The sequence below is a fragment of the Mesoplodon bidens genome (assembly GCF_964165515.1).
Source record: "Mesoplodon bidens genome assembly, chromosome: 7".
NCBI lineage: Eukaryota > Metazoa > Chordata > Mammalia > Artiodactyla > Ziphiidae > Mesoplodon > Mesoplodon bidens.
Window position 1 is genome coordinate 110,740,620 of NC_138164.1, and position 17,348 is coordinate 110,757,967.

Below are 17,348 nucleotides of genomic sequence, written 5' to 3' on the forward strand. Positions count from 1 at the left end.
CCTGCACACTGCAACGAACAGTAGCCCCCGCTCACCACAACCAGAGAAGGCTGGCACGCAGCAACAAAGACTCAACGCAGCCAAAAATAAATAAATAAAATAAATTTATTTTAAAAAACAAAGAAAGGGAAGAGAATTTGAGGCCAGTTCAAGAGATCCAAAAATTAAATAACAGGAGTCTCAGAAAGAGAGATCAGCTAAAACACAGGGGAAGAAACAAAATAATTCAAGAAACCCCTAGGACAGGAGGCCCTGTTTCCACATGGAAGGACGCACTGAGCCGACACGATGGACAAATGCAGACTCACACCAGGCATGTCGTGAAATTTCAGACCCTGTAAGCTTGCAGAAAGTGGGGGAAAGGGGGCACAAAGAATCTGAATTCAGCATGGTTTTGGATTTCTTAACAGCAACTTGGGAAGCTAGAAAAGTACAAAGCAATTCTTTAAAACTGCAAAAGGAAAACGATTTCTAGCCTGAAACTCTCTATCCAGCTGAACTATCCATTATGTGTGAAGGTGAAATAAAGATAAAGAACAAATCACTGGATCCTCAGGCCAGTTAGATGATCTCGCAATTCTAATCACTTTGGAATCAAACTCAATTTAAGAGCAGTCTATGTGAATGAGGATGCGTATGAGAATGGGACTTATACATTATTATGGTCAAGTTCTGTGGGAAACCTGGGAAGCTGCTATTTCAGGGTTAGACCGAAGTTCATATATAAAGCCATTTCACTCTTGGTAAAATTTGAAACTTTCAGTCTTGTGACTGTGAAATCATGACTGTAATAAAGTGATACTCTGTTAGTATTTTGAACTCTCTTCAAATAAAGACAATAAGGAAAAAAAATACAAAGAACAGGGCTGCCACAACTGACCTCCTGGCACTGCTTCTCAGGAAGCTACTGTGGATGAGCCCCACACAAAAAAGGGAGAGAACAGGCCAGAAAGGCAGCAGGAGCTGCAAGAAGAGGAAGGCAGAGGGCGTCCCCGGAGCGTGGCACGCAGAGGGGCACCAGGTAAGGCGTGGACTACACAGGACCACTCCACAGGCACCCTTCCCCACAAGGGGACCTGAAGGAAAGTGGAGCCAGCATTCCTACTGATGGGACCCATGGTGGAAATGGCCTCTGGCTGAACCTGACTGTGACACAGGAAGACAACATGAGTGACACGTGAGGCCCAGGGCCTTGCTTCTAACTGACACAGGAATACTAAATTATATGCTCCACTGTGTCTGGCTTCTTTCACGTAGCATAATGTTTTCAAGGTTCATCCACGTTGTAACAGGTAACAGTACTCCATTTAACTGCCAAAGAATATGTCATTGTATAGATATTCCACATTTTATTAACCCATCTGATGGACATTTGGGTTGTTCCTACATTTTGGCTATTATGAATAATGCTGCTGTGAACATTTGTGTCCAAGTTTTGGGTGCACATGTGTTTTCATTTCTCTCGGGTATATATTGCTGGATCATATGGTAACTCTTATGTTTAACCACTTGAGGAACAGCCAGACTGTTTTCCACAGCTGTTGTTCCATTTTATATTCCACCAGCAGCTTATAAGGGCTCCAATTCCTCCACATCCTCACCAGCACTTGTTATTATCTGTCTTTTTGATTAGCCATCCTAGTGGGTATGAAGTGATATCTCATTGCAGTTTTGTTTTACGTTTCCCTGATGGCTAATGATGTTGAGCATATTTTCATGTGCTTACTGGCCACGTGGATATATTCTTTGGAGAAATGTCTATACATATCCTTTGCCTTTGGATTATTTGTATTTTTATTGTTGAGTTTTAAGAGTTTTTAAAAATCTAGATACAAGGGCCTATCAGATATATGATTTGCAAACACATTTCTCCCATTCTTTGAACCACCTTTTTACTTTCTTGATAGTGTCCTTTGCTGCACAAAAGTTTTTAATATTGATGAAGCCCAGTTTATCTCTTTTTAAAGTTTTATTGCTCGTGCTTTTGCTGACATATCTAAGACACCACTGCCTAACCCAATACCACAAAGATTTATGACTCTGTTTTCTTCTGAAAGTTTTATAGTTATTAGCTCTTACTTTAGGTCTTTGATCCACTTTGAGTTTCATATGTGGTATGAGGCTGGGGTCCAACTTCATTCTTTGGCAAGTGGATGTCCAGTTGTTTCAGCACCATTTGTTGAAAAGACTATTCCTTTCCCATTAAGTTATTTGGTACCCTTGTTAGAACTCAACTGACTATAAATGTGAGGGTTTATTTCTGGGCTCTCAATTCTATTCCATTGATCTGTCTGTCTGTCCTTATGCCCGTACCACTCTGTCTTGATTACTGTAGCTTTGTGATAAGTTTTGAAATTGGGAAGTGTGAGTCCTCTGTGTTCTTTTTCAAGATTCTTTTGGCAGTCTAGTTCCCTTGCATTTCCATGTGAATTTTAGGCTCATACTGTCATCTGCAAATAAAGGCAGCTGGAACTGTGAAAGACACTGCATTGAATGTGTAGATCAATTTAAGGATATGAAGTCTATGTCTTAACAATATTAAGCCTTCTCATCCATGAACATAGGGAGTCCATTTATTTATTTAGGTTTTCTTTCATTTTTTTCAACAATGTTTTATACTCTTATAAGTTTTACACTTTCTTTGTTAAATTTATTCCTGAGTATTTTATTCTTTTTGAGGATACTGTAAATGGAATTTTCTTCATTTCCCGTTTGTTCATTGCCTCTGTATAGAAATACAACTGATTTTTGTATATTGACCTTGTGTCCTACAACTTTGCTGAACTCCTTTATTAGTTTTAATAGATTTTTAGTGAATTCCTTACATTTTCCTTTACCAGATCATGTCAGCTGTAAATAAAGATACTTTTACTGCTTCCTTTCCAATCTCTATGACTTTCATTTCATTATCTTTCCTAATTGCCCTTGATGATCAAATCTGAAACTGTGACTAACTTTGGAGATAGCCCCTGCCCAAAGAGCAGCAGCTGCTATGACCCTTAGGAGGCCAGAGCTCTCATTCCTCCGCTTGTCACAACTGTTTTTTTGTTGTTGTTGTTGTTTGTTTGGTTTTTTATAAATGTATTTATTTGTTTACATTTTATTTTTGGCTGTGTTGGGTCTTCGTTGCTGTGCGCGGTTTTCTCTAGTTGCGGTGAGCGGGGGGGCTACTCTTCGCTGTGCTGTGCGGGTTACTCGGTGCAGTGGCTTCTCCTGTTGTGGAGCACAGGCTCTAGGCCACACAGGCTTCACTAGTTGCAGCACGCGGGCTCAGTAGTTGTGGCTCGCGGGCTCCAGAACGCAGGCTCAGTAGTTGTGGCGCACGGGCTTAGTGGCTCCGTGGCATGTGGGATCTTCCCGGACCAAGGCTCAAACCCGTGTCCCCTGCATTGGCAGGCGGATTCTCAACCACTGCGCCACGAGGGAAGTCCGTCACACCTGTTGAGTCGATGTTTCCACCGGGCACTAGGCTTTGGGAGAGGTTTCCTGGTTGGTTGCTCTCTGCTCACCTCTCTGCATCCCCCTTCTCTGCTCTGCACCCAGCGAAGCTGAGGCCTGTGGATGGAGGTACCTGGACTCCCTCGCTGGCTGGCGTCCTGCAGGTTCAGCCAATGGGAGGCCCCGGGCAGGAGAGAGGAGGCTGGGAGAAGAGAGAACGTGGAGTATGCTCTTCCCTACTCTCTGCTGGCCTTGATGTCACAGTCCTGACTCAGGATATGTCTGGTCTCTAGGACAGTCCCTGCTGGGCATCCTTGCTGCCACACTGTCAACCGGCCCTGAAGTCTGGAGGAAACACTATTTCCTCTCCTGGCCCCTTCAGGCCTAGAGGTAAGTAATGACTTCCCACCATTGCTCGTCCCTGGATGCCTCAACCTCCCCTGTTGGGTGCCTGACTTGCCTTGGCCAATTAATTCAGTTTCTCAGAATCAATGCATGACCGTCGACCGTTCCTGGCCAGCCTTTACTGCTACTCTGCTCAACACCCACACCCCGAACCACCCTACAGAGGAAGGCACTGTGGAACTTCACTCAGCGTGAAAACTTGGTTCTCTGGTAAACTGATCACCACCTCACAGAGTTCACGAGCCGAGGAGATGGTGACAGAATTCAGTGGCAAAGAGCTTCCATTCCTGGAAGAAGGAAAGTAAACAGCAACCCAGACAGGACACGACCTTGACTAGGGCTGCTTTCTCTCCCTGTTCCTGATTCCCCAGGAAAACGTTCCTTTGTTGCCCCTTGATCTGACCTTTCACCCTGCTTTGGAATTTGAGCACAAAAGCTGGCCAGAGGCTTCCCAGAGACGGAGTCCTAGGCACCCACTACTGCTGGGTTTATCCTAATGACCACGGCCACCTGGCAAAGCATCAGAACCACGGATATTGCTTGCATGGGCTTGCCACCGAGTGCCAGCCATCGCATTAAGTGCTTCACATTATCTCATTTAACCATCAAAAAACCTTGTAAGGTGAGTCGTACGGCCCCAGCTCTGTAAGTAAGGAAACAAACTCAGGATATGTAGCTTGGCCACGGCAGTCACATTCCGTTCTGCCCATCGTCCCGAGCTGTGCCTCGGTCACGGCCCTGCTCCCCAGGAGCCAGCTGTGGGAAGATTTAAGATCTACCATCCTGTCTAGCATACTCATTAGCACCCTCGCTCTGCTCTGCCTGCCAACCCCCAACCGTTCCTCCCCAGCGTCACACTTGCCCTGGCTGTTCCCGGGCCTGCAATCACTGTGTGAGGGCCTGCTCCCCCACCAGCCGGGCCAGCATCACACCCACGCCTCGTCCCCCCAGCACAGCCTCTCCCGCACAGGCTAACTGCACCTCAGTGGTCCTGTGCCCATTGCTGGTGGAAGCCCGAATGAGCACCCAGATGAGTGGAGCAGGCACCTCCCCTGGGTTGTTCTGAAGTTTTGCAGTGATAGCCAGGGCGCACAGACCCACACTGGCCTTTACCCTGCAGTGCATGCCCTGGGCGGGGAGAGGAGCTGGGTGGCTGCCAGGAGCTCTGGCAACTACAACCGCAGGCTCTTTTGCCTACTGAGCAGGTTCTGAAGTGCCAAGGCTCACTTTCTGCTTACCAACAGCAGTGGGCATGTTCGCTTGAAGGTAGTAGTTTCTCCACAATGTTGAGAAGTTAGACTGCTGAAAATTCGCCAGGGAGGAAGGAGCATCCCAGCTGAGAAGTTTAGACTTTATGGAAAAACAGGGTTTCGGGACCTGATGTAGTAAATGAATTACGAAAGCCCCAGGTGACAGACTGCCTTTTCTATCTTCTCAGTCCCAACCTACAGGCCCTACTCCAGGAGGCGCCCTCAGCGCGACCCATCCCTCTCTGAGGGAAGAGGCCATGTCTTACAATAAGTACCAAAACAATAATAATGAATAATAGCTACAAGCATCTGTTAAGTGCCAGGGCCTGGACGAGGCACCAGCCAGGTCACCCTCACACTTATGAGGTGGGTATTATCCCATTTGAAACTTTATTGAGCTGCAACTTGTATACTCTAATTATATTGAACAACAATATTCTTACGGCTTTGCAGTTTATAAAGGACTTTAATAGATGCTCTCATTTGTTACTAACAGGAAACTTGACTACGGGCACAGACAGCATCATCTTCTTTTTTTTCTTTTCTAACTTTTTTTCGGCTGCGCTGGGTCTTCATTGCTGCGCACAGGCTTTCTCTAGTTGCGGCGAGCATGGGCTACTCTTCATTTTGGTACGCGGGCTTCTCATTGCGGTGGCTTCTCTTGTTGCGGAGCACGGGCTCTAGGCGCACAGGCTTCAGCAGCTGTGGCCTGTGGGCTCTAGAGTACAGGCTTCAGTAGTTGCGGCGCACGGGCTTAGTTGCTCCGTGGCATGTGGGATCTTCCCGGACCAGGGCTTGAACCCAGAACCCGTGTCCCCTGCATTGCCAGGCGGATTCTTTTTTTTTTTTTTTTCGCGGTACGCAGGCCTCACACTGTTGTGGCCTCTCCCGTTGTGGAGCACAGGTTCCAGACGCGCAGGCTCAGCGGCCATGGCTCACGGGTCCAGCCACTCCGCGGCATGTGGGATCTTCCTGGACCGGGGCACGAACCCGAGTCCCTAGCATCGGCAGGAGGACTCTCAACCACTGCGCCACCAGGGAAGCCCACCAGGAGGATTCTTAACCACTGTGCCACCAGGGAAGTCCCTCATCTTCACTTTCTAGATAAGGAAAATGGGCTTTCCAGCCCCATCTGCTGCCCCCCAGGCCCCAGCACCACCTCCTGAACTCCCTGCCACCTCAGTGTTCCTTCATGAAGCCCATTTTCCATTTCCACTCACTGCACCAGCATCCCAGGAGCTGCAGCTTTGGAAGGATAAAGGGAAAAACAGCCAGTGTGTGGGAGGGGGTGGGGAGTGCAGGGGTGACAAGTGAAATCAGGCAGGAACCTCCCTTCGTGGAGGGCAGGAGCAGCTTTGATGAAGCGAAGGTGGGGACCACACACCCCCATACACCCCATACACTGCGTGGTTCCATAGGAAGGGCAAGGTCTGACAGCCAAAAAACTCAGGTTCAACTTCTGGCTTTGCCACCATCTGGTCATTTGAGCCTGGGGATCAATCTACCTCTCTGCACCTGTGTGATAATGTGATCTATAAGAAATATATAATCTGCGTTTTGTCCCTGGTTCCTGGCACAGAGCTCTTAAAATGCTTGGAATTTCCTGAGTGGAAGGGGAGACAGGAGCCACCTTTCTCATTCATAATTAGCCCCTTTCAATCACACCTGGGTTTATGCTAATGAGGTGACTCCTGGTGTGTCCCTAGATAGCGTCAGGATGGGGGTTGGTTGCCAGAGGGATCAACCCTGTGATTACAAGGTTGGAACTTTCAGCCCTATCCCGTTACTTGGAGAGGAGGGACTGGAGATTGAGTTAATCACCAATGGCCTATCATACCTGTGTAATGGAACCTCCATAAAAACTCTAAACGATGGGGTTCAGAGAACTTTCAGGTTGGTAAATCCATCCTTGTGCCAAGAGGTGGTGCACCCCAACCCCTGGGGACAGAAGCTCCTGCACTCTGGACCCTTCCAGACCTTGCCCTATTTACCCCTTCATCTGGCTGTTCATGGTATCCTTTAAAATAAACTGGTAATAGTAACTAAAGGACTTTTCTGAGTTCTGTGAGCAGTTCTAGAAAATTCTCGAACCTGAGGAGGGGTCAGGGGAATCTCTGATTCACAGGAGGCCAGGTGTTGTAATTGGTGTCTGAAGCCGGGACCGTCCTGTGGGACTGAGCCCTTCACTTGTGGGGTCTGTGCTAACTTTCAGTAGTGTCAGAACTGAATTGAATTGGAGGATACCTAGTTGATGTCTGCAGAGAACTGGAGAATCGGTTGGTGTGAGGAAAAAACCCACATATTCGATGTCAGAAGTGTTATGAGTGAAAAACAGTTCAGACCTGTTAGTCCACCTATAAGGCAGGCTTATCCGTCCAACACGGAGGGCTGACAAGTAAGCGACCTGTTGTACGTGAAACTGCAGGCTGTCCCTTCGGTTTCATAAACTGTAAACTGCAAAGCCTCCTCAAAGGACTATGATTAGATTTCACACAATCAGAGCCATCAAGTGTTTATTGAGCACCTCTTGCCTGTAACACAGACTTGAAGGAGAGAGGATAATATAAAACACGGCCCGTGCCTTCAAGAAACTGTCTATCTGGCGAGGAGACAAGACTAGTTCACTTGAAATATAAGGAATATTAAACACCTAGCATACGCAAAGGAGGCGGGGGAAGGGTGAAGCAGCTGAGGAGAGCTGGGTAAGGTGTCATGGGGGTGGGGACTTGATCTGGGCTCAGAGGAAGGATCCACTCAAGAGGCCCCGGCGGCGGGTCGCAGCGCCTGGCACACGGGGTGACAACACCTGTTCGGCGGGCAGATGGACGGAGAGAGGGTCTGGCATGGGCCTCCTCTCCCTGCGAGCACAGTCTGGCCTGACTAGTTTAGGGCCAGGGTCAGGTGTCACCAAGTAGGTGCTGATCAAGTGAAAAGTCTGGTATGAAATCAACAGAAAATGAAGTTGGAGAGGTTCAGTGAAATGAGAAGCAAAGAAAAGGCACTCCATTCCTTCAATCATTCGATATTGACTGAGCCTTTGTAACACGCCAGGTGCCCTTAGGCACTTGAACAAGAGAGAAGAGGTCCCTGCCCACGAGAAACTGACATTTCATTCCAGTCAGAAGGAGACCAAATACACAAACAAGATCACTCTAGATCCATCCTGATTAGTATGTACTGATTGCCTCCTTGTCTCAGACTTCCTCCTCATGGCAGGTGTCCCTTAGAGTTACCTGACTGAGAATAAAGTCAAAGGAACCACATCCCTCCATCCCTGGCCCAGGACACCACGGAGAAAAGGCATATTCCTTATCAACTTCTGCTCTTGGGAAGTTTGGGACAAAGCAGAGGGAATTGTATGTCCCTCCCTCTCACCTGTTCCTTGAAACACACCCACACACACACTCACACACACAGCCAGTTTCTCCCTTCTCCTTGAGTCTTTATCCCATGACCTGGAGGACAGTCTGGCCTGTTTGCAGTTGAAGATAAGAACCAGAAGCCATTTGGGGCCCTTATCTGTTTCTCCTCCCTGTAAACTGAGGGAAAGGTTTTCTTCTAAGCAAATGGGATAAGTCCTCCCCACTGAGACCTGAGCTGCGAGTCTGCTCAAATGCCAGAAATCTGGCCTCCCAGAAGGGGGTGCCTACCCACTTTCCATTCATTGCTGTCTAGGATATAATCACAAACTCACGTCTTGAGGAGAGCTGATCTTTTCCAGATTCCTAAAGGAAAGCCAGGCCTTCCTGTTCTGCGGCTCCAGAGCATTTCATCAAGGCCCGAGTTGGCCAAGGATGTGCCGCACAGCACATGTGCACCCTGGGCCCCCAGCCTGGTGCTGTGCTCAGAGCAGACCCTTCCCCTGACCGCTGGCAGCTTCACCATCTCAACAAGGGACCCCAGTCAAAGGAACCAGGTGACCTTTCCCCTAAATGTCACCACCACACAAAGGCACTCTGGCCCACAGCTCGGACCCACGGCCCATCTTCCTCTGTCCCCAGGTCTTGGGCAGAACCCATTTTCACTGTCAGGTAGGGTTTGCCTACCTCGGGCTCCTCGGTCCTACCCATCCCTGACCAGTGTCCCCACAGGCCCATGAGCAATGATCCAGGCCACCCCTCCTGGATTCCTGTCTCTAAGGACTGTTCCCAGAATCCCTGTGTCCTCTCCTTTCCCAGGTACGAGAAGGCTGCCAAGTTCCAGAGAGGAGAGAAACAAGGCCACAGTGCGTGCACACCCCACCCAGGACAGTATGCCTAGGGGACTCTGAAAGGCGGTCCTCTTACCGCGGCAGCTGGTCTGCAGAGCCCCAGGGAGGCCATGCTGTCCTTGGTGCCAGAACACCGAAATCTGGGCCCTCTGCCTGCTGCCTGTTTATAAATGACGTTCTGGGTTAAGCCTCTGTCAATGACTTTCCAGAATTGCCCCCTCCCCTATGGCTCAGGGGAGAGAGAGGCTGCTTGTGAGCCAACCTCCAACTCAGGAGTAGACCTTGAACAGACTGTTTGAGAAAAGGCAAAAAAACAAAATCAGGTCAGGGGTGAGCTGGGAGGAGGCAGTGAAAAACTGCTGCCCATGTGTTCTGGCGGAAGGATTAAAGGGCAGTGGTATTTGGGTTTTACAAGGGGAGGAGGACCGGGGCCAGGGATGGGAGAGCCAGGCAGGAGAGAGAGCTTCTGGCCTAAGAAAAGGGGCAGAGGATCCAACAGGAGAAGAAACAAGGAGGCGTCTAATGTCCTTCTCCCCCTCCTGAGACCTCGGGATGCCTCAGGCTGTGCCCCTGGGAACTGGTAACATCATGGGGCCAGAGACTGGATTCCTCACAAGGGCACGTGTTACCCAGTGGCTCTTGGGGGTTGCTGGCTTGGTATGACCTCGATAGCAAGGTTTTTTTTGTTTTTGTTTTTTTAATTAATTAATTTAATTTATTTTTGGCTGCGTTGGATCTTCGTTGCTGCGCACGGGCTTTCTCTAGTTGCCGCGAGCGGGAGCTACTCTTCGTTGTGGTGCGTGGGCTTCTCATTGCGGTGGCTTCCCTTGTTGAGAAGCACGGGCTCTAGGCACGCAGGCTTCAGCAGTTGTGGCACGCGGGCTTCAGTCGTTGTGGCTCATGGGCTCTAGAGCACAGGCTCAGCAGTTGGGGCGCATGGGCTTAGTTGCTCCGCGACATGTGGGATCTTCCAGGACCAGGGTTCGAATCCGTGTCCCCTGCATTGGCAGGTAGACTCTTAACCACTGGGCCACCAGGGAGGCCCTAGCAAGGCCCACATTACTAAGCCCACCCAGACCAATTCGTTTAGTGCACTGTTCTCCCAAAGACCACTCCAGTCAAGAACAGGAGTAGAGGGACTTCCCTGGTGGTCCAGTGCGTGAGACTCTGCGCTCCCAACGCAGGGGCCCTGGGTTCAATTCCTGGTCAGGGAACTAGATCCCGCATGCATGCCGCAACTAAGAGTTCATATGCCGCAACTAAAAAATCCTGCATTCTGCAACAAAGATCCTGTGTGCCGCAACTAAGACACGGCACAGCCAAAATAAATAAATAAATAAAAATAAATCTTTAAAAAACCCCCAAAAAACAGGAGTAGCGTTCCCACCCACTGCGCACCACCCACTACCACTAAAACAAAAACAACCAGCCTCGGGCTTCCTTGGTGGCGCAGTGGTTGAGAGTCCGCCTGCCGATGCAGGGGACACGGGTTCGTGCCCCGGTCCGGGAAGATCCCACATGCCGTGGAGCAGCTGGGCCCGTGAGCCATGGCCGCTGAGCCTGCACGTCCGGAGCCTGTGCTCCGCAACGGGAGAGGCCACAGCAGTGAGAGGCCCGAGTACCGCAAAATAAAATAAAATAAATAAATTAATTAAAAACAAAACAAAACAGAAAACAACGCAGCCTCAGCTCTGACAAGCTCTTGGAGGGAGCAGAATCAATAACTCACTGTTCTAACTTTGTTTAGTGTCCAACACCCAAGGTTAATTAGTCAGAGAGGGCCTTCCCTGGCTCCGTGCGTCCACCTGACATGGCAGCTGGCACCCAGAGAGCCTGCTAATGAAATGTGGGTGCACCTGGTCCCTAAGTCAGGTGAAGGTCCAAATCACAGGAGCCTCCTGGAGCCCAGGAGATAAGTGAAAACCCAGTGGGGAAGGGAACTTGCTCACTGCTCTCGGATCCAGATCCTGACCCGCACAGCTACCTGTGTTTCCACCTCTTCATCGTTCTCCAGAGCTGACAACAAGCAGCCTCGTGCTTCCCCTCCAGCCCGCTAAGGAAGGGTGAGAACCACTAATAAACCCTGCAAAGACCGGCAGCTGGAGATCCCGGGAGATGAGGCCAGAATGACACTCCAACGAGAGGCTCCATCCAGGAATAGTAAAATGTTTTGTCATCTATAAACTGGGGATTAACAACATATACCTTGCACGGTTGTGAGGGCTCAATGGATCTGGTTACTATGAATAGCCACTTTCTATTCAACAGCAGCAGGAATGACATCTAGAGATGAGACTGGAGGTTAAGGAGGAGACTGACAGGTGGCCTGGCAGGGAAGGAGGAAGACGAAGTGTTCCAGCAAGAGGGAGCATTGTAACGGGAAGGCCACCTGGCTTTGCGTGTTCACAAGCCATGTGTGGCTTGGTGTGACCGGGACACCAGTTGCCACAACAGGGCTGGGGAGAAAGGCAAGCTCCCTACCCCTCACTGCATCACAGAGGAATGTAATCATCTGTGCAGCTGTTTTCAGTCTAAGCAGAACATCCAGCATTGGAAATTGCAGCAACTCACTTTCTACGCAGTTGTGAAATACCACCAAGGCCACCAATTACTACTTCTTCATGGTTGTTTTCTTCATCTTAGGAAACAAAAGTTGGGGTAAGGAGTAAGGGTCTGTCGCAGGTAAACTGATGGCCAAGTTTTTCTGGTTTCATGGGTTGCTCAGATGTGGAAACAACACTGTTGACCCTACGTGTGACAGACACACCAGACATCCCATCAGGGACTCCAAGTAGGAACGACATCAGTCTGCGCTCAGCTCTGGGGATGGGGACATGGTCAACAAGAGGCAGATCTTGCATCTGTCTCAAGCCTCTTGTCTCGCACTACCAGAGCAGCTGGACCCCTCTAATGGCCTTGGTCCCGCATTCTTTTCTATCACCCCAAATCCAGCCACAGAGGCATTGAGAGTCTATAACTTCTAGGAGCAAACCAAGCAGAATGTCTTCCATTTATTCAAAAAGCTTATAAGGAATGCCCACCAGGTAACAGAAACAATGCTAGGTGCTATGGAGAAACAAAGATAGAAGGTGATGTGACCCCTGCACTTTAAGAATTCACCATGTGTAAGGGCTTCCCTGGTGACGCAGTGGCTGAGAATCTGCCTGCCAATGCAGGGGACACGGGTTCGAGCCCTGGTCTGGGAAGATCCCATATGCCGCGGAGCAACTGGGCCCGTGAGCCACAACTACTGAGCCTGCGTGTCTGGAGCCTGTGCTCCGCAACAAGAGAGGCCGCGATAGTGAGAGGCCTGCGCACCGTGATGAAGAGTGGCCCCCGCTCGCCGCAACTAGAGAAAGCCCTGGCACAGAAACGAAGACCCAACACAGCCAAAAATTAAATAAATAAAAATTAAAAAAAAAATAGAATTCACCATGTGGATGGTGGAGGCAAGACCTACACGTGGCAAATGAGCTTCCACCACCAGAATTAATCGCCAAAGGATGACACTACAGGGTATAGGGTCACAGGGCTGTTTCCAGGCCTCTGCTGGTACTTCATCACCCTCAGAAGGCGCAACAAGCCCACTACTTGGAGACATCAGCTCCAGACTAATGAGCAAATGCTTCTGGATTGAACCAACCCAACCCTAGGGTTAGGGAGCCTCACAATTTCCAAGAAACCCCCATTCCCTTCCTCCTCTACACAGCTCACACCTTCCAGCACCACGACTCCCCTGGTCCAGCGCCACAGCTGGAGCTCTGGGAACTGTGCTGAACTGCAGCTCCAACACGTAATCCGCTCTTTGACTTGGGAATTTTCATGACCCTTTGAACCTTAGTTTCCTGATCTATAAGATGCAGAAAGATCTAAGTCATCTTGTAGAGTTGCTCTGAGGGCTTCAAGAGGTCATGTGTTTTTGAAATACCTAGAGAGTCTGGCACATTGGTGATGCCCAGAAGAGTGATCCCAATGGTCAGTCCTTGTGATATCAGCCTTCATCCATCTCTCGTCCCATCATGCCCAGGGGCTCAAGATAAGAGAGGGAGCAACACAGAAACAAGCCTGGGGGCCAAGAATAGCGTGTCAGTCTCAGGGAGGATGATGACCGGAAGGAGCTGTGAGTCACAGAGACCCGGGCCCTGCCTCTGCGACCATCGGCCAGTGCTGTGCTGGGGCTCACCTTGCATTCTGGGCTTCAGTTTCTTCAACCGTTACGCCAGGGGCAGTAATGGCCATGCCTTTTTCACAAAGGTGGTGTGGGTAAAAAATCAATAAACCATAAAACCTTTACTGTAGTGCACTGTGCTACTGAAGTGCCAGGCCCTATGGAGACTCAGTGTGGTTGAGAGGAGAGAGTGGGGAGGAGGGGTAAACAAGATAAAGTTAAAACAAGATACAGTAAGACAAGTAACAAAAAGAATAGAACACCGAGGGACAGATTTAACAAAAGTGCGGACTGGTTCGCTGAAAACTACAAAATATCATTGAAAGAATGTAAAGACCTAAACAAAAACACCTCATTTTCACAGATCAGAGACTTAATATTGTTAAAATGGCAATACTCCCCAAATTGGTCTACAGATTGGTCTACAGATGCATGCAATCTCTATCAAGAAATCACAGCATACTTTATTAGAGATTGACAAGATGATTCTTTGCATGGGAATGCAAAGGAACCAGAAGAGCCAAAAAAATATTGAAAAAGAAGATCACAGTTGGAGGACTCACACTTGCCAATTTCAAAACTTACTACAAGGCTACAGTAATCAAAATGGTGTGGTACTGGGATATGGATAGACATACAGATCAGTGGAATAGATTGAGGGCCCAGAAAACTCTCACATTTACAGCCAAGTGATCAATCTTCAACAGGGTACCAAGACAATTCAACAAATGGTGCTGGAACAACCAGATATATACACACAAAAGAATGAAGTTGGACCCTAACCTCACACCATCTACAGAATCTCACACAAAATGGATCCAAGACCTAAATTTAAGGCCTGAAACTGTAAAAATCTTAGAATAAAATATAAATCCTTGTGTCCTTGGATTAGGCAATGGTTTCTTAGCTATGACAGCAAAAGCACAAGCAATCAAAAAGAACATAGGTAAATTGGCTTCATCAAAATAAAAAAACTTTTGTGCTTTCAAGGACCCCAGCAAGAAAAGGAAGACAAACCACAGAATGGGAGAAAAGTTTTATAAATCATATAACCTGATAAGGGTCTAATATCCAGAATATATAAAGAGCCCTTACAACTCAATGACAAAAACACAAACAACTAAAAATGGGCAACAGATTTGAATACACATTTCTCTGAAGAAGACATACGAATGGCCAATAAGCATAAGAAAAGATGCTCAACATCATTAGTCTTACAGAAAATGCAAATCAAAACCACAACAGGATACTATTTCACACCCACTAGGGTGGCTATAATCAAAAAGACAGACAATAATAAGTATTTGTGAGGATACGGAGAAACTGGAACACTCATACACTGCTGGTGGGAATATAAAATGACTACTTTGGAAAACTCTTTGAAGTTCCTCAAACAATTAAATAGAGATATCGTATGATCCAGCTCTTAGATATATACACAAGAGAGAAATGAAGACATTTGTCCACACAAAAACATGCATTTAAATGATCATAGTAGCACTGTTCATAATAACCAAAAATTGGAAACAACCCAAATGTCCAACTGATGAATGGATAAACAAAATGTTGTATAGCCATACAATGGAATATTATTCAACCATTAAAAATTAAGTATTGTTACTTGCTACACAGCAGATGAACCTTGAAAATATTCTAACTAAAATAAGCCAGACACAAAAGGCCACTATTATACGATTCCATTTCTATGTAATATGTAAAGTAGGTAAACCCATAGAGACAGAAAATGGTTGCCAGAGGCTGTAGGGGAAGGTTTCCTTCTGGGAAACAGGGCTTCTTTTTGGGGTGATAAGAATGTTCTACAATTAGATAGTGGTGATGGTTGTATAACACTGTGGATATACTAAAACCACTGAATTATACACTTTAAAAAGGTGAATTTTAAAGAATGTGAACATATCTCAATAAAGCTGTTATAAAAATAAAATCTTAAAAGTAATGCATGTTAAGGCTTCTTGAAAAGTTAACGTTCTTGTGCAAATAAGTTTTTCGTGTTTGCCTTTTAACCATCAATCAGAAGTCTAGATGCTCCTGGACCTCAGAGAGTTTTCTAATAAGGGGAGGAGGGGTTTCTGTAGACAAAGGAAATTCAGTGCTGGGTTATTCCAGGATGTGGTAACTTTGTTGATATTTATTAATTTGTTTAAAAATAACAAACACATTATAAGCTAACATAAATATTTTAATAAAATATAACTCTCTCTCTCTCTCTCTCTCTCTCTCTCTCTCTCTCTCTATATATATATATATATATATATATATATTTTTTTTTTTGGTACGTGGGCCTCTCACTGTTGTGGCCTCTCCCGTTGCGGAGCACAGGCTCCGGACGCCCAGGCTCAGTGGCCATGACTCACGGGCCCAGCCGCTCCGTGGCATGTGGGATCTTCCCGGACCGGGGCACGAACCCGTGTCCCCTGCATCGGCAGGCGGACTCTCAACCACTGCGCCACCAGGGAAGCCCAAAATATAACTATATTTTTAAAAAATTAGTGAGAAGAATGGGTCTTGTTTTACATTTTGCAAATCTCTTTAATGTTCAGCTCAACAGAAGACGCTGGATTCTCACATCTGCACTTCTGTGTTCAATTTAGTGTAATAAGTAGAGTCTATGAAGAAAATCTAGACTCGCCCAGACATGTAGTTGCAAAAGGGAGGAATATTTTAATTGCCTTTTCAGACTATTGTGGATACCATTGTTGGATACTATACCAAAACCTGACAAATGGTAGTTAATTATAATGTGAAATATGAAACCCTATGGACTTTAATGTACTGTTACGTTAAAAATCCACTGGCCTTTTTTTTTTCCCTAATAAATTTTATTCATTCATTTATTTATTTTTGGCTGCATTAGGTCTTTGTTGCTGTGCGCGGGCTTTCTCTAGTTGCAGCAAGCAGGCTCTACTCTTTTGTTGCGGTGCGTGGGCTTCTCATTGTGGTGGCTTCTCTTGTTGCGGAGCACGGGCTCTAGGCACATGGGCTTCAGTAGTTGTGGCACGCGGGGTTAATTGCTCTGCGGCACGTGGGATCTTCCCGGACCAAGGCTCGAACCCGTGTCCCCTGCATTGGCAGGCGGATTCTTACAACCACTGCACCACCAGGGTAGCCCCCACTGGCCTTTCTTAAATTGCAAATGGGCCTTTTCCCAACATGATTTTGTAACGTCATACACTGGTCATTTGGAAAATACCAGTTTACTGAGTTATTCTAATCCTCAAGATGCTGACACATTTTACTGATATAATAAAATGCCAAGATGTCACAGGTGTAATATCACCATCAATCTCATCAGAAAACTCTAAGTATTGAGAAGTTGTCGAGCACAAGAGGATGGATACAAGCTTTCCAAAATGCTAATTTTGGCCTGAAAGCTCTAATTTTACCAAATACTATTGGTAAACAAACTGGCAACAAATACTATTAGTTGTTTTCTTTGAAGCAACAGGCTCACTACATTCATTTTCGAGAAAAAGTCTGTCGGATACCCAAGTCTGAATAACCACGGCTGCCAGTTATTTTCAAGTAAAAACAGCATCCCCTGAAAATACGGCTAGTTCAGCTCATAACTCAAAACCCCCCGAAGTGCTTTCCCTCGAGCCAACCAATGCAGTTTGTTTACTTCCCATCTCATCATCATAGAATATCAAAGACCTGCACACAAGCATAGAGAGTTAATAAAATGAGCCATCTTTACTGTTTCATCAAGGCCAGTCTTAAGTGAAGCTGGCTCTTTTGAACTGCAAGTGTGTGGAGGTGAAGGGATCCGCCCTGACTCCTGCAAAGCTGCCAGCCGTTTTGCCCACCATTGCTTTTGCACCATCAGTGCAAATGTCAACACAGTGGAAAAGGCAGGTAA

General features: G+C 47.2%; 1 protein-coding gene across 7 annotated transcripts in view; it reads right to left on the reverse strand.

Moving 5' to 3' along the window:
* PC (pyruvate carboxylase) overlaps positions 1-17,348 on the reverse strand; it is a 102,375-nt gene that overhangs the window by 45,756 nt on the left and 39,271 nt on the right. The window contains exon 1 of one of the 7 annotated variants that reach the window (XM_081239547.1): positions 9,380-9,459. The exons of the other annotated variants lie outside the window; for them this stretch is intronic. Within the exon in view, the coding sequence (XP_081095673.1) occupies positions 9,380-9,415 (36 nt within the window). The 5' untranslated portion in view covers positions 9,416-9,459. Of the gene's footprint in view, positions 1-9,379; positions 9,460-17,348 lie in introns of those variants that run through there. 7 annotated transcript variants of the gene reach the window in all.